We start from the raw sequence: 20,152 nt of genomic DNA, 5'->3' as shown, positions 1-20,152 counted from the left end.
CGCTGCGCGGGGGGGTGGGGCAGGTAGCGGCGTGCGCATGCGCGGAGGGGGCCCGGAGGGGATGAGGGACCCCAGTCCGGACAGAGCTGGGAACTCGGGGACGTGTCCGAGGAGTCCTGGGAGTCCTAGAAGGAGGAATGCGGGGTGGAAGTCATCGCCCTAGGGCCAGACGAGGCTGAGAGTTGCAGGACAGACTCCCGACTGGCAGACGGGAGATGTGGGTTATGGTCCGCGCTCTGCCGCGGACTCGCTGGATGACCTGAGGCAAGATGCTTTCCTGTTTCCCCAACGAGCAGTGAGAAAGTTTCTGTCTGGAGGCCCCGCGCAGCCCCTGTCTGGCTGGGTGTCTCGATAGATTGAGATCTCTGTTGAGATTCGCACATCTCAGCCGGCGAGTACTCGGCTCTGTGCCGGCAAAGTGGCCGGTAGTTTCGGCCGTGGCGCCCCCCAGCCCGCCGACGATGCCTGCGGTGGGGGCCTGATGGGGGCCAGAGAGAGCAGGGAGCTGGCCGGTGACAAGCCCAATGAGAGGACAGCCCTGCCCGTGTGCGCATTTGTCTTTAAGGTGTGGAGCCAGTTTCTAGATTCAATACTTATTCCAAGAGTGTAAGCTTCAGCAAGCTTAAACTTAAAATCATTCCCCTTAATGCAGCTCCTTGCCTAAAGTGGATGCATCTTAAAAATAGCACAGGGAACTATATTCAATATCTTGTAGTAGCCTACAATGGAAAGTAATCTGAAAAAATCCATGTATATAGCATAACTGAATCACTGCTGTACACCTGAAACTAACAACATTGTAAGTCAACTATACTTCAATTTTTAAAAAGTGGGTACACCATAAATCCTTAATTTGGAAAGGATCTGTCCTTAAGGATGGCCGTTTCCTCAGGCCCAGCTATAAGGAACCAGTAGGAGTGACTCTGTAACTTGTACTTGCTGTTTGACAGTTTCTGCTCTTTTCTTCCTCTGATACAGGTAGTAACTATTTCTATTGGAGCCCCCAGCAGCGCTCTAGCCACAGCTGAGATTTGCAGGTGTGTCAAGCTGGTCATGCTTCTACGCTTCTTGATTCATTTCGTGCCCAGTAACAGAAGAGCCTTCTTGAGATTGCTGCTACCATACCTGCCTCTCACCTTCCCAAGGGTGGGTGATACGTGTTTTGTCATATGCTGTCATGGAAGTCAAGGGGGAGGGAAAGGAAAAGGAGGCAGATACCAGGACCCCAGAGGACATGGAGAGAGCTAGATCCTGGGATGCCATGACTAAACCGCACTGCCCTTCTCCCTCAGTTACCCTGGGCCAAATGTCCAGCCCAAAAGCCAGGAGATATTCCTGCTCCTGGTGTTAGGAATCAGTGTGTCCTGCCTCCTGATAAAGATTCCAGTTTGTCACCTGCAGCCAGAATCCAGATCGTTTGCCCACAATGGAGGGCTGACCTCAGAGCCGTGCCACCCTCCTTCTTCAGTCACCCAAGTCTATGAGGTGTGCCTGTCAGTTGTAGGTGGGCCATCTGCCTGTTTATCCGGATTTTTGTTGTGACGGGCATCCATGGTGTCCAGTTCCCTGCGGTGAGGTACGGGCCTGTCCAGACCTCTTCCTAAGGTCACGTCATAGGAGGAAAGACTTAATGTTGACCAGACTGTCTAGGCAGCTGTCACATGTACGATACTGGTGAGAACTGAGGAAGGATAGGCATTGCGTTGATTTTTGAGTTTCTACCATCAAAGGAACCGAATCAAATGTCAGGCCCAACCTGTGCTGAGACCTGAGCAAAGCCTGAGAGTTTCAGCTAAGACCATTCAACAGCGTGCCACCCGTTAGCCTCAGCCTCTGATAGGCTGCCCCAGATCCCAGTAACTTCACATCAGAAACAGACCCCACCACTTACCCTGGGGCCCTCCCTCCTGGGCACTGAGATTCCAGCCCTCAGAATCCTGCAGGGACCTCTTCTTTCTGTTCAGTGACAGGGCAAGTAAGAGAAAGGCATTTGACTAAAGCAGCCTGTTTTTTCAGAATATGTTTACAGCTGCCTAAACATTTTTAAAGTCAATTTTTCCCAACAGAGCATAACTAAATGATGAAACCAGTTTTCTTCTTTAATTTTTTTCCAGGGCTGAGGCTCCAGAGACCTCAGGGACTGCTTTCAATACTCACAGAAACCTACACCCTGGTGATGGCACAAAGGGACTGTTTTCTTGCTCTTATTCTGAATGCTGCCAAGAAGGAAGGCAAAGATAGGACAACCAGATCTCAGGCTGTCCCCATAGCTTCTAATCTCAGACCTCATTCAACTCCTTTCTGAGCCCAAGGACAAAGCTCTCTTGAACAAATGATTTTGAGTCATGAATGAAAACTCTTGCTCTTTCCAAAATGAGAAAGAATTAAGAGATGGAGAGGTAAGCAAGCGCTTCTCTTCGGGAAATAAGGTGTTGGTTTGGGATATGCTGTTAATGGTCGTAAGACAGAGCATCTATGAAGACAGTGTGGAGCTTTAGAAATGTTTAGGGAAAATCCTCATGTAGTTCTCTTTGTTCGCCTTTCGTCACTTCTGGATCAGTTCCCTTTCCTGATACCTTCTTCTAAGTGGGTTATGGGATTTTGGTTTGGATTTGCTTGGGTGGGAGGAGAATTTCAACACAGGATTCCCCAGAACATTTGTATTTCATCGATTTGGATTGTTTACCTTATAGGCCCTTTCTCTCTCAAACACCTACTTTGACCTGATTATCCTCAGGACCCTTGGTTCACTGTGCTGTGTCTTGTGTGAGCCTGGCAGGTACCTCTACATCCTTACCTTTCTCACTACCTTGCCCAGAAACAGTCTTAAATGGAGCCTGTGGGATTGAGTGGACAGAATGGGGACAAAGTCTTTGCTTCGAAAGCCCAGGAAGGTTTTCTTCACTGTGCTAAGACAGGTGAACTGGTCTTCCAGAGGGGAGTCTTTGGACACCGGAGGGGACTGAGTCGGAGAGGGAAAGAGGGGATGTGATGAGTCCTGAGCACACAGGCCATGCAGGAAGTTGTTCAGCACGATGAATCACCGGATATTTGAGACCGTACCTTGTGCCTCGTGCTGTGCAGATGGGTGTGAGAAATACAAAACGTATCCGAGGAGGTCCCTGCGCTCAAAGCAGCCGAGTCTGATTCGGGAGGCGGGTCTTTTGCAGAAGACCTGTGCTTCATACAGAAGGGCTGTAGGACTTAGAGAAGGGAGGGCCCATTTTACCCCCAGTTGGTAACGTCATCACCCCTGAGAAGACGGAACTGATCTCGATGGGACTAGAGGACACAGAAAGTTGGGGCGGGGGGGGGGTATTCTGGGGGGAAACCACGTGACCCAGGGGATGGAGGGCAGAGGAACTGCAGGAAGTGTGTTCGTTGGGTTGAAGTGGGAAAGAGTAGTATTCAGGCATCGTGAGCCAGTTGTAGAGGAGTTTGCTCAGCTGTGGTGTGTTTGGGTGCCCATTCTTGTGTCCCGAGCATAAAGAAATTTTAAAAAATCAAGGCTGTGTTTAAGGAGTGTTAATTGGCGAAAACACGTAGGAGGGTTTAGAGTAACGGGACAATCTGGGATTCCAAGGCTTTGACATAAGTGATGATTCCTTTATTAGTTATTTTCTTTTAATAATTATTTTTCCTTCTGTTTATTTTGGAGAAAATAGTGCATTCACATGGTGCAAAATCCAAAAAGTGCAGAGGATGCACATATAGTGAAAAAACGACCTTCTGTTCGTGTTCCCCCAGCCACCTCCTTTTTCCTTCTGGAGACAAAGTTACTACTTCCTTGGATGTAATTCTGGAAATAGTCTCTGCAAAGTCAGGAAAATATATTTATGTGTTTTTAAAAAATACAAATGGCTGGTATTGTTTTGTTTTATGAGGGGGAGGTAATTAGGTTTCTTCACTGATTTCCGTTTGGAGGAGGTGCCCGGGATTGAATCCGGGACCTCTTGTGTGCTGAGCATGCGCTCTGCCACTTGAGCTATACCCTTCCCCCTGGCAATACAAACGGTAAAATAGTATATATACTCTGCCCTTTGCTTTTTTACTTAATGTAGCATGAAGATTTGTTTCATATTGTCTATAAAGCACTTTCTTATTCTTCTTTATGGCTCTATAGGATCTCATTGAGTGGATATGCTTTAATTTGTTTACAATTAGTCCATTAATGACAACTAGAACTGTCACGGTGATCATTTTGAAATATATAGAAATACTGGGTCGCTATGTTGTATACCAGGAGATAACACAATGTTGTATGCCAATTATACTTCAAAAACAAGCAAACAAACTCATAGAAAAAGAGATCAGATTTGTGGCTACCAGACGTAGGGAAGTAGGGGAGGCGGAACTAGGTAACGGGAGGCAGAAGGTACAAACTTCCGATCGTAAGAGAAGTACTAGGGATGTAATGTACAACATGATAAAGATAATCAACACTGCTGTATGTTATAAATGACACTTGTTAAGAGTGTAAATCCTAAGAGTTCTCACCACAAGGAAAAAAAAATTTTCTGTTCACCAATGTTGTATTATATGAAATGATGGATGGTCACTAAGCCTACTGTGATCATTTCATGGTGCGTGCAAGTCAAATCATGATGCTGTACACTTTAAACTTACACAGCGCTGTGTGTCAATTACACCTCAGTAAATCTGGGGGAAAAATTAAAAGTCCGTTAGCAGGCATTTAGGGTTTTCCTAGCCTTCTGCTATTCTAAACAGCACTACTTGTCAATCACACTGTACGTCGTTTTGCACAAGGATGAGTCTGCCTGTTAGTTACATTTCTGGAGTGCAATTGTAGGCCCAACATATAAACAGCATGTATGATTCCGTCAGGTATTATCGAGCTGTGGAGGTCGTAACAGTTTGCTCTCCAGTGACTTATAACTCTTGGCCATCTATCCAGCGCCGCGTTACCACGCTTTTTGATCTTTGATAACAGGATAAGTGAAAAATATTATCTCAGAGTAGTAGCATTTGACATGTCTCTTGTCATGAGTAAGGCTGAGCATTTTCCCATACGTTTAAGAACGATTTCTGTTTCCTTGTGTGTTAACTGCCCACATCCATGCCCATTTTTCTACTGGGTTGGTTCTCGCCCTTACTGATTCGTAGGATCTTTTTTTTTTTTTTAACATACTGGAAAAATTAGCCTTGTATTGGTTATAAGAGTTGCAAAATGTTGGTCAGGCAGTTTTTTAAGCTCCAGTAGAGGAAAAGCTTGGCTGAGCAGAAAGGCCAAAAATGAAGAAACTGCCTCACTGAACGTTACTTACTCAGAGCTCTGAGACCTTTAACGGAGCCAAGACATCTGTATAAGATTTTTGCAGTTTTTCATAAGACTGGATTACACAAAATTTTTCCGTTGCAGTATTTCTTGTAGTTGACTTTTTGGGGGTTCATCCATTGTGCGTGTGTGTGTGTGTTAGTGTTACTGGAAAAGGTGCGACATTTTAGCTCTCGCCTTTGGGGGACTGCTGCGTGCCCGGGAGACTGACTCTGGTTTGTCCTGCAGGTTGAAAGTGTGTCTGCTCCACCCTGTGACAAGGACAGCAGTGCCCTTCTGGCTTTCAGAGGAATTCCTGTACGTGTCACCCACACCTCGATACCTCCTGCCAGTAGCAGCTCATGTTGTGTGCCGCTGTGTTGGTGCACAGACCCCGCCCTCCAGTAGCCCACACTCCCGGGGTAGAGGGTGCTGGGGTGCCGGAGGCACAGACAGGCAAAATAACCTCCATCCAATAAGATACTTGTTATAATGCAGCAGAATATCAAGTGTGGCAGAATGCCGAAGGCGCACCACCGTCTCATTGAGTTGAGTGAATTTTTGTCTGTTTACTGTTCAAGGAAGGCATAGACTTGCCCCCACATCGCCCACCTTCTACACCCTAGTTGGAGTTTTCCACGTTCCTCTCTTTAAGATCGGCTTTAATCAGTCCATCAGGGAAGGCTAGATCCTTCTGGCCTTAAGTTTCAGGAACACTCAGTACAGCGGGTGGGATGGGTCGGTGTGGATGGGGGACCATGGATTCTGCCCTCACACTAAAGTCAGCTGCCCCCGCAGATCTCGGAGTTGAAGAACCACGGCATCCTCCGGGCCCTGACAACAGAAGCTAATGGCTGGGAGCCAGGTGGTAAGGTTGCCCCTTCGGGGTCCTCAGGGCCTGGGTGGGATACAAGGCAGAGCTCCCCAAGGGTCTGCTTTTTATCGTTTGAATGTCTCTCACTACTTTGCCTACAGAATTTTATAGCTTTATCATTCTTCAAGGAGAATGAGAGCCAACACTGGATCAGGAGTCAAAAGACCTGAGTTCCTGAGTTCTAATTTGACCCCACAAGCCCTGCTAGTGGCTTACTGTGTGCCTTTGAGCAAGTCATGTGATCTCTGTGTCTGCAGTGGAAACATTAGTACCTCCTTTATCCTCAAAGGGATGTTGTGATAATGCCATGAGACAGAGTGTGTGAAGAGGCTTTGAAAAGTTATCTGTTTCATCTGATTTGCATGATTCTTCCCGTACTATACTTAAAGCTCATTCGCCTTGCTAATTTTTTTGGTGTGTGTGTTTTTTCTAAATTGAGTTATAGTCAGTTTCCAATGTTGTGTCAATTTCTGGTGTACAGCACAATTCTTCAGTCATGCACAAACATACATACATTCCTCTTCATATCCTTTTTCACCATGAGCCACTACAAGATGTTGAATATATTTCCCTGTGCTGTACAACTACTTGCTAATTTATTACACCAAAAAGCACACTCACCAGCTCACAAGAGTCAGGTATCTCTGGCTTCAGTCCTGACTCTCATCCACCAGCAGCATGACCTTGAGTAATTAACTCAATCTTTCTAACCCTCATTGTCCTCATCTATAACACAGGGATTATCTCAGAATCTATGTGGTAGGAACCTGATAAGGATTAAATGCTTAGCACACAGATTGTAAACCGTGCTGAGTGCTCACTGGTACGCATCGTTATCTTTAAATTCTGCAAATTGAAATGTAATCTCCGAGAATATGGGCCTATTAGAAATATTCTAACGTAGAGAAGTTATCTGTAGGTCTGTGAAGTTTCTTTTAGTTAAGTTTTGTCTTGACCGTGTAGTGACAAACCTAACGTTTATCTGAGATTTTGCCTTAAATGCAAAATAATCTCTATTTCAGTACAGCTGGCATTTATGTGCCAGACATTTTTAATCATATTAAACGTTAGAATTTTTTTCCAGATGGCTCTCAGCTACTTTAAATTAATAGGCTGACCACGTCAGCAGTGCTGTGTACTCTGTGAATAACTAGAAGAAACCCTGAGTAAAGGAGGCAGCTGAAAAAAGGAAAAAAGAGCCGTACACGTGTGAGCTGGGTTGGTTATCCTGGAGATTTGGCTCCGCCATCTTCTGTTCGTATGAGGGGGTGGGAAAGTAGTATTTATGTCAGGATCATCTGCAGAGGTGGGGGCTGTGTACCCGGTTCCTGAAGGAAAGGAAAGATGCTCTTACACAGGCTGGATGTTTGTCTCTAATTTGGGTACCAGATTGCGATTGCTCCTTGAGACCTTGTCCATCCTGTTGACTACGCTGCTATCACAGCCAACTGGCCCCACCCTTGCCTGCGAGGTTGGCCTCCTGGCTCACAGTCTTTGATCAGCTTGTTTGTAGGTGAAAGTGTGCAGGGTGAAAGATTGATAAAGTAGCTCGTAACCATCTGAAGCGTGGCGAGTCAGCAAAGTCGGATGGACTCTAGCTGAAGTGCACTGAGCCCTCACCTTTGGACCACATACACACGCCCCTAGAACTGAAGAGTTACAGTCCCGAGAGGGATTGCAGATGGTTGCTGGAAGAGTCCAGCAAGTGAGTGTCGGGGATGAAAAGCAGACGAGCTGTGGGCTCTGCCGTGTGCGTTCCAGCTCTCCTCTCCTGCTTCCCCACTGCCTTCTCGTCCCCATCAACCATTCATGTTTTGAGGTTTCGGTAGCATTTTATTTAATTTGCAAGTCTATTTTCAAAACGATTCAATGTCATGTGAGGCTCTCGGCCAGGATTGGGCTGGAGAGTGACAGCTGTGGTGTGGAGAGAAGGGCTGGGCGGTGGTTATAGAGCGCCTGCCCTGCTCCTGTTCTCCATCCCCCACCGCCCCCTTCGTCATGCTTTTACTTGTCAATCAAACATTCATTGAGCACCTGTCACGTATCAAGCACTGTGCCAGGCTCAGGAGAACCATGCCCTCCTGTAGCTCCCTGTGCAGCGGGAGAGACAGTCACAGCACTGAGACAGGCACGGGGGGTCAGGGTCTCCCAGTGGAGCGGCTCTGAGTGCAGACTGCCGAGGTTAAACAGGCACCCGGGGGAGGTGAGACCAGGAGCTGCACCAGAAGGGGCCGGAACTGAAAGTGGGAGAGCGGTGTGTGCAGAGGCACCGAAGTGGGTGATGAGAGACTTCAGGTAGTTCTGGATGCCTTAGAACAGAGCCGGAGAGGCAAGAAGGATCCAGATTGTGAAAGGTTATGGAGAACCCGTAGAGGGTTCTGGGGGCGATAAGACCCAAGGCTGGTAGGTAAAGCTGGGGGCTGCGCCAGTGATCCAGACACACCTGGATCTCAGAGGGTCTCCTTTTCTCACTGTTGCAGCTGTGAGTACAGAGGTGCTCAGAGCCCAGGAAGAATGGGAAGCCGTGGAGAGCATCCAGCCAGAGACAGGTAACTGCAGGAATGGCGCCATCTGCGCGCAGCCCCGTGGCTGCTCAGGGCACCGTCCACCTGGGTGGCCAGTGCTTCTGTGACTCTGGGATGAGGACACAGAATTCCTGAGTGTTCTCATTTTAGCTGCATGACAGAGAATAATGTCTCTATTCCCAATCCAAAGGTTTGCCATCCGACCTCTGGAAGGAAGCGGGGTGAACACCAAGGGGAATGGGCCACCAGCTCTCCTGCCCTGGGAGAAGACAGGGAGGCCCTTGGTCAGGGTCAGCTCCTGCAGGGTGATGAGGTCGGGCAGGAGGGTGGAGGCAGGCAGCCAGGACCCCTGTGTAAGGTTGGACAGGTTGTTCACTGTACAAGGAAGCCCCCAGACATGAGGACTAAAGGCACCTTCTGGCAGCTCTGAGGGCTGGGTCAGGACCGTCTCTCGTGCCTTTCTGAGCGGTTTGGATGGAGCTGTGGGAGAGCAGAACAGGGACCCATATCGAGCCTGAGCCCCACTTGAGCTCCTGGAGAGATGGTGCAGTGGACTGTATCAGCCATCACCTGTACGCTGACTGATAAGCTAGTTCCCTGTAACAAAGGACAGAGACGGGATCATTCATACCCAGGGTGTGGGAAGGGGCAAAGTAGAAAGGCCCCTAAACAAACCTGTAGCACGCTCCTGCGTAGGCACCTGCTCCAGGCAGTGACTTGCCCCCTCACGGATGAGTGGACCTCAGAAGCTCCCTGCAGATCGGTCCCTGTTCGCTTGCAGCGTTGCCCTAGCCAGCCTCTGAACAGCCCGATCTGAAAAGGGAGTCGGCCCAGCACGTCATGCCAGCCCCCTGACAGAGGACTGATTGTAGCTGTAGGTGTTTGGTGTTTACAGCTGGAGGCCAGTGCTGGGCTTAGAGATGGTGACCAGAAGGCCCTCGGCAAGTGCTTGCTGACAATGACTGCTGCTGCACACCCTGAGGTATTTTCCTTTTGGCCGCAGGGAGCCAGGCCCGCTCAGACCAGCCGGGGCAGCTCATCTCCTTCGGTGAGGCTCTGCAGCATTTCCAGACCGTGGACCTCTCCTCCTTCAAGGTATGACAGTGAGGAGGTTTGGGATGTCAAGCAAAGCACTTTCTTCCCAGGAGCCAGGATTCTGTCCCACCAAGATAAGGCACTGGGCAAGCATGATGGAAGCTTCCAGTTGAGGGACCTGTCCCAGCTAAGAAATTTTGGGCCACAGGCTCACGGGGAGCCAAAGACCCACGTTTACCCACGTTTCATGCGGGGCCACGGCGGCCTTTTGGAGACTATGCCCCTGGAGCTTTTATGTGGTCCCATCATTCAGGGAATCATTCAGTGGTTTGTGTGGCTGCTCCCTGCTCTTCCCTCTTGGGGATGGGGAGGTCTGGAATCAGACGCTAGGTGGTTCCTTAGGGAAGCAGGGTAGCCTGTCCAGAGAGCTGAGTAATTCACGGTCAGCGTAGGAAAATCTTCCATTCTCTCGAGGAACAGGAAGCTCTTTGGGAATTTAAAAACTAAGTGGGGTTGAAAAAAGAAAGAGCATTGAGGAGAATAAAAGCTGGCAAGCTTTCTGGGGCATCTTGAGTGGCCCGCAGTAAATTTAGAGGACTGTGATTTCAGATCTTCAGCCTAAAACCTGGCTCAAGGAGAGAGGATGAAAAGACAGGGGTCGGATTGGTTTGTAGGACCCAGAGAGCCAGGAGCTGCTGAAATCAGGGTGTGCTAAGACCCACGGCAATGGCTCTGAACAAGGAGAAGTCAGCGTGAGCTGGTTTAGTGCTGTTGTGTGGACAGAGGCTCCAGCTACCCCTCAGGGGGATCTAGGTCCAAAAAAGCCTCCACTGAACCCCTCTTCCCACTGACCATCTTGTCCTGGAAGCTGAGGGGGCCGTTAGACTTTCTGTTTATGTCCTTTACAGAGAGAGGCAGAGGCAGATGTACAAAGCGTAGAAGTCGTCCTGCTGGGAACCTCTAGCTTCCTGGCAGTCAGTGACATATTTAGTTCCAAACACAGGTGACTGGCTGATCACGCCTGTGCGTGGGGACATCTCTTTCTGCCTACGAAGAGCCTGGGCGCTGGAAGAGCCTGTCTCTGGATTCGGCAGGTGCTTCCCAGCTCCTGCCCGCTTTCCCTGGCCCAGAGGCCAGCCAGTTAGCTGGGGGAACTGCTCCTCTCTGCAAGAACAGTCCTGTACCGAGCCTGGTGGTGAGTTTGTGAAAGCAAGTGAACCTAGCGCTCTGCCCACTGCCTGCAACTTCCTCCCCAGAAAAGAATCCAGCCAACGATTCGAAGGACCGGGCTCGCTGCCCTCCGGCACCGTCTCTTCGGGCCTCCAAAGCTCCACCAGGGCCTCCGTGAAGAAAGGGACTTGGTCCTGACCATCGCTCAGTGTGAGTGGTCAAGCAGAGAGCATGGGCCGCCCACCCTGTTGCCGAGACTAAGCCAAGGGTCTTGCCTTTACCATGTCGGGGGGAGAGCAGGGTGTCTGGAGCACAGGCCAGGTCTCTCCTAGCTGTGTCACTCTCTGGGAGGCACTCAGTCCTCCTCTGAGGGCAGTGCAACAGAGCTTGGGGGCTTTGGGGTGTGTTTTGGGGCAGGTGGCCTGGATAGCCAAGATCCGATGCACGGCCGAGTCCTCCAGACCATCTACAAGAAGCTGACCGGCTCCAGGTTTGACTGTGCCCTCCTTGGAGACCACTGGGAAGATCTGGGTTTTCAGGGTAAGAAAGGGATGGATCGTCGTCCTCTCCTTGACTCCCTCTTCCAGGCTAGAGTGAGAGCCCACGGTCCTCCTGCTGTCATGCCAGCGCCGTAGACAGGGTACCTGGGGCAAGTTCGTACAGCAAACACAAAGGCCCCGAGGTGAAACGCGTGTGAGTCTTTCTGAGAAACAGCAAGGAGGGTGGCTCAAGTGGAGAAGAGTGACGGAAGTGCTCACGGTGGCCTTGCAGCCACGACAAAGCATTCACTCTATGGGGGACGGTTAAAAAAACAAAGAACATTCACTCTAAGTGAGGTGGAAAGCGTTGGAGTGATAGGATTTAGAATCCAGTTTTTCCTTTTTCTTCTTTTCGTTTAATATTGATGAAAATTTTGTTTTATATTATTATTCTTTTTTTTAAAGGAGGTCCTGGGGATTGAACCTAGGACCTCCTGCATGCTAAGCATGCACTCTACCACTGAGCCATACCCAACCCCTATTATTTCATTTTTTGAGTGAAACAAAATGATTGCACCTGTTTTGGGCTTGTACTATTTTTGCAAAATCATATCAAATTACGTTTGTGTAGAACAGGAAGATACCTTAATTTAAAAAGGAATCTTTATATACCCATAATTAATCGGTGCCCTGTTGGTATTGACAGTGTGTTTAAATCCCTTTTCCCGCCCTCACGTTTAACATAATTGTCTTAAATATTCCCTCTGTATACACTGGGAAGCACACCAGGGGTACGATTTTTGTTTCAACCATTAGACAATTTAAAAAACTCAAGAGGAGAAGCAAAGCCTGTCGGATTTACTCACATACGTGCTCTCCTCCTGTTCTGCCTTCCTTTCTGATAGTCTGAGATTCCTTCTTTTGTCATTTCCTTTCTGTTTCAGGAACTTCCGTTAGCCATTTTCTAAGGCAGGTCTGCTGGCAACGAACAGAGCAGGGATTTCTAAGCCTTGCCCACCGTCACCCTCGCTGTCCTCTTGGTTTCTGTTACAGGAGCAAATCCAGCCACAGACCTGAGAGGAGCAGGCTTTCTTGCCCTCCTGCATCTCCTGTACCTGGTGATGGACTCAAAGACCTTGCTGATGGCCCAGGAGATTCTCCGCCTGTCCCGTCACCATATCCAGGTGAGGCTTTGGCGGGGAGCCAGCAGACGGGCTGGCAGAGCTGGGACGTGGGCACAGGGCTCTCCTGAGCAGCCAGGGCGGCTTCGCGGGCAGATACCTCCAGTTGCTGAGGACTCGCAGGACAGCTGAGGCAAACCAGGCCTGGCTTGTCCTGCCGCCCTGAGCTGGCTGGAGTCTGAGCTCCGCCGCTCGTTGGTGTGCGTCTCCAGCAAGCGCCGCAGCTCCTCAGAGCCTTGGTTTCCTCGTCCATACGATGGAAATCATGGAAACTGCAGCTGGATAGTTGGGAAAATTAAATGGGCTAATGTACAAAAGCAGTAGACACAACTGTGGTGTCACGCTTCAGCCCGCTGCCCTCCCAGAACTGGCAGGGTCCCCTGACCCTGGAGGCAGGGGGCAGCCTTTACATGCCCAGAGGGGGGAGTTTGCCTCCGACGGTCAGGTGACAAGGCCAGAAATGGCCCCTGTGGCCCTCAGTCTCTGTCCGGGCCTGCTGTCTGGGGGTGGGAGTGGTGGCTTTCCCAGGCAGTAAGAGGTGGTGGCCCCTCCACTTTAAAAACCAAACTTGACTTGTCTCCTGCCGTTGGTTGGCCACAGGCTCATGGGGCCTGGAATTCTTCGTTCAGTGAACGGTTACTCACTGAGCACGCCCTGTGCGAGCTGCCGTTAGGGCTAGTTACTGTTCTTGGTGCCTGGGGTGTGTCAGCGAGCAAGACGAGGATCCTCCTAGCAGAGAGGACAAGGCAGTAAGCCCGATGCGTACACGAACGGCAGGGTATGTAAAGGTGCTGAGCAGGCAAGCTTAGGCGAATATGGGAGGGTTACAGTTTGTCGTGGGGTGTTAGCATAGCTCTCGTGAGAGGGTGAGACTTAAACCGAGCCTTGAACAGGCTGAGGATGTTAGTCAAGCTGGTATCTGGGGGAGAAGCATTCCACACAGGGGGAGCAGCTAGAGCAAAGGTCCCAAGGAAGGAGAGTGCCTGGCAGGCGAAGGGACCGCAGGGAAGCTGGCTGGAGAGAAGGCGCGGGGGTCGGGGGGTGCAGGAGGAGAGGAGCTCACAGGGTACCAGGGACCAGGCGGCGGAGGGCCTGGTAGGCTGTGATGAGGACGTTTACTTTTACTCTGAGTAAAGTGAGGTTTTTGAACAGCCTGGGGTGACATGATCCAACTTACATATATATTTTTTTTTTTCGGAGGCGGGGACTTAGGTTTATTTATTTATTTACTTGCTTAATGGAGGTGCTGGGGATTGAACCCAGAACCTCATGCATGCTAAGCACACACTCTACCAATTGAGCTATACCCTCCCCCTCAACTCACCTTCTTAAATGGATCTTACCAGCCGCAAGCCTGAGAGTAGTCTCTGGTGACGTTCTTTTTTGGTTGGTTTTTTTTCAGTTGAAGCCTATTGTCTTAGTTTCTGTTGTACAGCATAGTGATTCTGTTTTATATATGCATATATTCTTTTTCATATTCTTTTTCTTTCTAGGTTATTACAAGATATTGAATATAGTTCCCTGTGCTGTACAGTAGGACCTTGTTGTTTATCTATTCTATATATAGTAGTTAGTGTCCGCAAATCCCAAACTCCCAATTTATCCCTTCCCCTCTCCTTCCCCTTTGGTAACCATAAGTTTATTTTCGACATCTGCGAGTCTGTTTCTGTTTTGTAAATAAGTTCATTTGTGTCATCTGTTTTTCAGATTCCACATGTTAGTGATGTCATGTATTTGTCTCTCTCTGTCTGACTGACTTATTTAGTATGATGGTCTCCAGGTCTATCACGTTGCTGCAAATGGCATTATTTTATTCTTTTTTCTGGCTGAGTCCATTGTCTATCTGTGCCATGACGTTTTTTATCCAGTCATCTGTCAGTGGACAGTTGGGTTGCTTCCATGTCTTGGCTGTTGTAAATAGTGCTGCTGTGAACATTGGGGTGCATGTATCTTTTTGAATTAGAGTTTCCTCCGGATACATGCCTAGCAGTGAGATCGCTGGATCATATGGTAACTCTATTTTTAGTTTTTTAAGGAATCTGTGAGGGCTTTTATAATCAAGTTAGAAATGGTGGTTTGGACCAGGGTATTTTCAGAGGAGATGTTATGAAGTGCTCGGATTCTGGATAAAGAATCTTGAGTGTATGGGCTTTAGAGAGGAAAGCCAGCGTATTTTTCTGATGGGTTGGGTACGGGTGTAGGAAAAAGAGAGGCATCAAAATGGTGATTTTTAGTCTGAAAGACAGAGTGGCCATCAACAGAAATGGAGAAGAAAGCGCCAGTGTTGGCTTAGTATTTTGCATGTGTGATCTGAATTACTCCTCAGCAGCTCTGTGAGTGTCGGAGCCAGCCGACAATTGATCAGGTCCGGAAACCTGTGCCGCAGGACTGAGAAAAGAAAGACAAGACTAAAAGGTGGGGTTGAGAGGGTCTCACTCTAGCCCGCAAGACGCTAAGCCAAGAGTGGACCTCGAGTTTATTTCAGGCAGTTAATTTATACAAATTCAAGTGACTACCTTGTGCATTCTTGCACGTAGGCACAGGTATTGTTTCATGGTTTAAACACAGTGTGTACTAAACTCACTAACTTGTGCATTGTTCTATAGATCAGTGTTGTTTATAATACTCATAAACTAGGGTATATGTTCCCACATACCAAGATCACTAACTAAGGTGGTTGTTTCTATAAACTAAGATCACTAACTTGTATGTTGACTGTATCTCTCTGTTCAAAGATCATCAGTAGCTTAATGGCTCAGGATGTTCCTAGGGCTTTTAGATCACCTGGTGCATTCTTTCCTGAAAAGGGGTGGCAGGACAGAGATTGTCTTTGTTAGATCAATCTCAGAGCCTGACACCAGCACTTTGGGATTTATTGTCCCGTTCTGTGCTCGGCAGTCCTCAGGTCATGAGTGGCTCCCCGCATGTGAGGTAGGCTGTGGGACAACAGACCGTGTAGACTGTAGGTAATAAAAGGTCTCATGGAGTTTCTGTAATGATTAGTGACTTGACTCTGCCCAGCACGGTGCTCGCGTCGGGGTCCCCAGGACCACCCCTAGGTTCAACGGTTCATTGGGAGGACTCACCGGACTTGGCATATAGTCCGACTCTGTGCTATGAGTGATTCCAGCAAAAGCAAAATCAGCGAAGGGAAGAAGAGCGTGGGACAGAATCCACAGGGAACCGGGTGCAAGCTTCCAGGAGTCCTCTCCCAGCGGAGCCACAAGGGATGCACTTAGCTCCTCCGGCGTCGAGTTGTGCAGCACGTGGACTGTTGCCAACCAGGGGGCTCATTAGCGATTCAGCATCTGAGCTTTTCACCGGGGACTGGGCACGCAGGCACCATCAGTCTGGCACGCACCAAGATTCCAGCATCACAGAGGGAAACCGGGCATTCAGCAGAAATCATCGCATTGTTTGCACAGACAGTTTAGGTGCAGTGAGTCAGTCTGAGGGAATGATGGGAACCCCCTCAAAATCCACGTTCCCAGACGCCAGCCAAGCTACCCTGGTAAGCAGCACTTTCTGTGGGTGGCGGTGTCAGGCCTGCTGGCCTAACTCTTCTCTGCACAGCACTCAAACTTTATCTCCCTTTTGACTTGGAGAGACAGGAGAGCTGAGGCTCACAGAATTGGGGTGGCCTTCCTATGGACACACAGCTAGCAGGTGGCCAGGCCGAGATTTGGGATCGAGGTTTCATGGAAGAAAAAACCCTGAGAAAATTCTTTCTGGGGCCAGAAGACCCTCTACAGTACAGTGCTGTCAACTAGAGCTTTCTGCAGTGGTGGAAACATTCTATATCTGCACTGTCCAATATGTGGCTATCGAGCACTTGAAATATGGCTGGGATGACTAAGGAGTGATTTTGAATTTTATTTAATTTTCAACTAATTGAGATTTAAGACACTTCACGTGGCTAGTTGCTGTCGTGCTGGACAGCACAGTACTACATCCTAACGTAATGGATTTTTCTTCTCGGGGGAAGCAGATGAGATAAATAGACCTTGGCTCGTGTTCTAAGCTCCGAAGTGCGCTGGCCTGCGCGTCCCTTTCAGCGGACGTCCTCGTGTGGGCGCAGCAGTGGAAACTAACGTAATATTTGCAAATTCCCCGGAAAAAGCCCCTTTTTGTTTGCTTGGCTTTCTGTTACTAAAGAATAGGAAGGGGCTTGCCCCTTTAAAAGTAAAGCATTCAGGCAGACCCCCTGGAGGGGATTCTGAAGCCCTTCCTGGTGAAGCAGCCTTGCTGGACCCAGGCTGCCCCCTCTCGGGAGTGTGACCTGCACAGCCAGTCCGCAGGCCTCAGTGTCACTGAAGAGCGGGGTGTGCTCCAAGTCAAGGTTGACTTTCTACCTACTTGTACCTTCTCTGTCTGCTTTTGGGTGAAGAGCTTATGAGCAGTCAAATAACCAGAAGCCTAGAGAATGGAAGAGATTTTTAAGAACCTATAGTTGGTTAGATAACTGAGCCTCACTCCTCTCGGGTCCATCCAACCCCAGGGGACGATATGGTCCATGGGGGGGCACGCTGGCTGGGTCTGGTGAAGGCCAAGGAGAGCTGATAGGTGGGGATGTCGAAGAAGCTGGAGAAAGTGGCACAGACGTTTGCACAGTAGCTTTGGAGTGAATTAACCTCAGTAGGAATCCTGATCCCAATGCGTCAGGAAAGTGATTTAAGGTCCCTGAGCCTCAGTGTCTTCCTCTGTAAGACGGGGAGATTATCGTGAAAATTAAGTGTAAGCCTCAGTCGTACCGGCTGCTTGCCTCCGGGCTGTGATTGCCCTGGTTGCCTGCAGGCCAGGACAGGTTGTGGATGGTGGAGGCACAGAAAGTAGAGGCTGGGTTGCCAGTGACCCGGTACCCCACTCATTCCAGCAATTCCCCTTCTGCCTGATGTCCGTGAATATCACCCGCATCGCCATCCAAGCCTTGAGGGAGGAGTGTCTGTCCAGGTGAGTCCCCACGCTGCTAACACCCACCCTGTCCCCAAGCCCTGGCCAGCAGAGCCTGGTGCCCTCCCACCCCTGCCTCATCCTCCCCAGCTCTCTTCCTCACTCATCCGCTGGCTCCCGGGGACCTGGACGAAGTCCCCGTGTATGAAGGTCCCAGCCCATCTCTCCTCCCCTACTCTGACCTCAGATGTGAAGGCTGCCTGGGGAAGGGCTCCCCTAGGGAAACAGGGAGAGAGGACCCCCCCCAGGTGTCAGCCTTTGTCCACTGCTGAGCAGGTGATCCCCCCCCCATCCTTCAGGGAGTGTAACCGGCGGCAGCAGGTGATCCCGGTGGTGAACAGCTTCTACGCCGCCACCTTCCTCCGCCTGGCGCACGTCTGGAGGACGCAGCACAAGACCATCTCAGACTCAGGCTTTGTCCTCAAAGGTGTGCTCGCTCTTCCCGGGAGTCCTCGCTCCTGCACTCCTAGTGGGCCCAGGTTCAGGGACCCCAGGTGGCTGCTAGACTGGTTTTGGCCACATCCCTGTTCACACAGTGTCAAGTTCAGCTTCCCTGAGTCTCCATCAGCACCCCCTCGGGAGCCCACTCTTCTCCTCTGACGCCATCACCTCCCTCTCTGGCCTCATACCCCCGGCCATCATATTTTCTGATTCAAAAGCTGGGCCCAACCCCTGGACTGACTATTCAAAGTTGAGATTGTGCCAGACAAGTAGAGTGTGTGGTCCCTGTGGCCGTATCTGGTTCCTTGGCCTCCCTGTCTGGAGAGCTCTCCCTCTTAGAAGATGCCTTCTTCCTTCTCTCCAGAGGCTCTTGGTTGGGCTTGTGCCCCAGAGTTGCTAGGCCCTGATGGTTGTGCAAGCCAGAGCCCCCGCAAGCCTTCTGTTCCCCAATCCTCTGTTCCAGACTTGGAAATGTGGGCCAAGAAGAGCCCCCGGCGGCTGCTCAAGACCCTGGAGATCTACTTGGCCGGTGTGTCAAAGGGACAGGCCTCCTTGTTGGGAGCACAGAAGTGCTCTGGGCCACAAGCCCCTCCATCCAAGGACCTGACTTTCACAGGCGTGTGTGACTTGCCACCGCCCTCATCCAAAGGCACGTGGCTGATCTGACCCACCCCCGCAGCTGACTGACGGGGAGCCTTGAAGGGGCTTTCGGCGGGCGCCCCGTGGCTGGGCCAGTCCCCTTCCCGCCCTAGCGGAAGGGATGTAGGAAGCCTGTGAGCCTGGTCAGGGGAGCCAAGGACCCTCACCTGCATGAGGTACTAGGGGCTGTTCGATTTGACCCACTCCCCGCAGACCTGCCCCCAGAGCAAGGAGGCCTTTGCCTAATCGTAGCCGGGCCGCAGCTTCCAGAGTCGAGTTCCAGGTAGTCTCAGTGCGAGTGACTGGTCGTGAGGCGGGACCCCCTCGGGGTGTTCCGCACAGCCCCACGTGGGGGATGTTCCCAAGCAGAGGTGCTGAAATTCTGGCTCCCCACGGGCTTTCAGGCCCCAGGGGTCCACAGGACAGGGACCAGACGGGGACTGAGTCAGAATGTGAAGGGAGAGGGTAGCAGTGGCGGCTGACGGGGGGGGGGGGGGGGGGGCGGCAGCGTGAACCAGAGCTGCCCGAGAGCGCAGCTGGGCCTGCTGTCCTCCTCCGTCCCCCAGGCCAGTTAGAGGGAGAGGGGCCCCTCTGAGCGTCTCTGGCCTTGCTCTCTTCCCCCCCTCACTTCCCATCCCTCCCCGTCCCCGCCGTTTGGGATACACAGCCAGGCGCCAGGCCAGGTGTCTCTGCTACCGCCCACCCTGTCGTCTCATCTAGCTGGGCTCCCCGGCGGAGGCTGTGCGGGTCCCATCAGGGAGGGGTTTCTGGCCTGGCTGAGGGAAGGAGGAAGCTCACATACGAGCAGTTTTTGAATAAAAGAGTTGTTCTGGGTTAAGGGTCTCAAGTTTTGTCCTTCCTAACAAGCTTCGCACCTTCCTGTGGCCCTTTTATCCCAGGGTCCCCATTAGAACCAGGCACGCGGCCCAGCGACAGCCTAGTTCTCCCCTGCACTGGTCACAGGCCCCCGAGAGAAGGCTGCTCTGCCCTGGCCAGACTCCCGCCGAGTTCATAGGCTTTCCGGCCGCACCCTGCTGTGACCGCGGGCCCCGAGGGTGGGCCAGGACAGCTGCAGTCCCACCAGGCCTCGCAGACTCCCGTCCCTCTGATCCAGGCTTAGCTTACACAGCTCTCGCCTTGCTCCTGCCCCGCCGGTTCACACCCTCCAGGGTAAGACTGCTTTGGGGCCACTCCATTCTCCCCTTGTTTCGCTCTCTAACCTCTTTGACAGTCCAGCCACCACCCCATTACACAAGAGGATGAACTAGAGCCTGGACAAGGAAGAGCTACTTGCCCGGGAGCAAACAGGCAGGTGAGAACCAGAACCTATGACCCTCGACGCTAGTCTGATGCTTTTCCCCACGTGGCCCTGAGCTCATCAGCTGAACACACGATGCAGCGTGCTTATGACGTGGCAAGCTGGACTCCTGCACAGAGGACTTGCCTTTTGCTTGGCAAACATACGTCATTTGGAAGCTGCCTTGCAGTGGTTTATTAGGGCATCAGAGTTAATAACTGGCTTGAATGGAGATGCATCCCATGCCTGCCGCCACAGTCTTGTCCCCATTGGGAACGTGAGACCA

At 50.8% G+C, this 20,152-nt stretch overlaps 1 protein-coding gene across 2 annotated transcripts; it reads left to right on the top strand.

Annotated features, from left to right (window-relative positions):
- The first annotated feature begins 22 nt into the window (after nucleotides 1–22).
- On the top strand, nucleotides 23–19,407 carry LOC140690020 (ELMO domain-containing protein 3). Of its 2 annotated transcripts, none has more exons than XM_072951539.1 (13): nucleotides 23–264; nucleotides 979–1,146; nucleotides 2,115–2,399; nucleotides 5,525–5,593; nucleotides 6,074–6,143; nucleotides 8,630–8,698; nucleotides 9,678–9,769; nucleotides 10,966–11,089; nucleotides 11,297–11,419; nucleotides 12,412–12,542; nucleotides 17,413–17,489; nucleotides 17,789–17,916; nucleotides 18,394–19,407. In XM_072951539.1, exons 3-13 carry the CDS (start codon nucleotides 2,346–2,348, stop codon nucleotides 18,594–18,596), a joined length of 1,140 nt encoding a protein of 379 aa, XP_072807640.1. In that variant the 5' UTR covers nucleotides 23–264; nucleotides 979–1,146; nucleotides 2,115–2,345; the 3' UTR covers nucleotides 18,597–19,407. The 2 variants fall into 2 exon arrangements, with proteins under 2 accessions (XP_072807640.1, XP_072807641.1); XM_072951540.1 differs by lacking the exon at nucleotides 23–264 and adding an exon at nucleotides 285–565.
- Nucleotides 19,408–20,152: the final 745 nt, after the last annotated feature.

Source organism: Vicugna pacos, chromosome 28, assembly GCF_048564905.1.
Source record: "Vicugna pacos chromosome 28, VicPac4, whole genome shotgun sequence".
NCBI classification, from domain to species: Eukaryota; Metazoa; Chordata; class Mammalia; order Artiodactyla; family Camelidae; genus Vicugna; species Vicugna pacos.
Note: the sequence above shows the minus strand (reverse complement) of the source record. Positions and strands in the feature narration are given on the sequence as shown.

What these genes read in the sequence shown, in the direction of transcription:
- LOC140690020 (XM_072951539.1), top strand. Translation starts at nt 2,346, where the DNA reads ATGAATGAAAACTCTTGCTCTTTCCAAAATGAGAAAGAATTAAGAGAT. An exon ending in GAGCATCCAGCCAGAGACAG is followed by an intron (nt 8,699 to 9,677) that starts GTAACTGCAGGA and finishes TTTTGGCCGCAG; the next exon opens with GGAGCCAGGCCCGCTCAGAC. An exon ending in GGAAGATCTGGGTTTTCAGG is followed by an intron (nt 11,420 to 12,411) that starts GTAAGAAAGGGA and finishes TTTCTGTTACAG; the next exon opens with GAGCAAATCCAGCCACAGAC.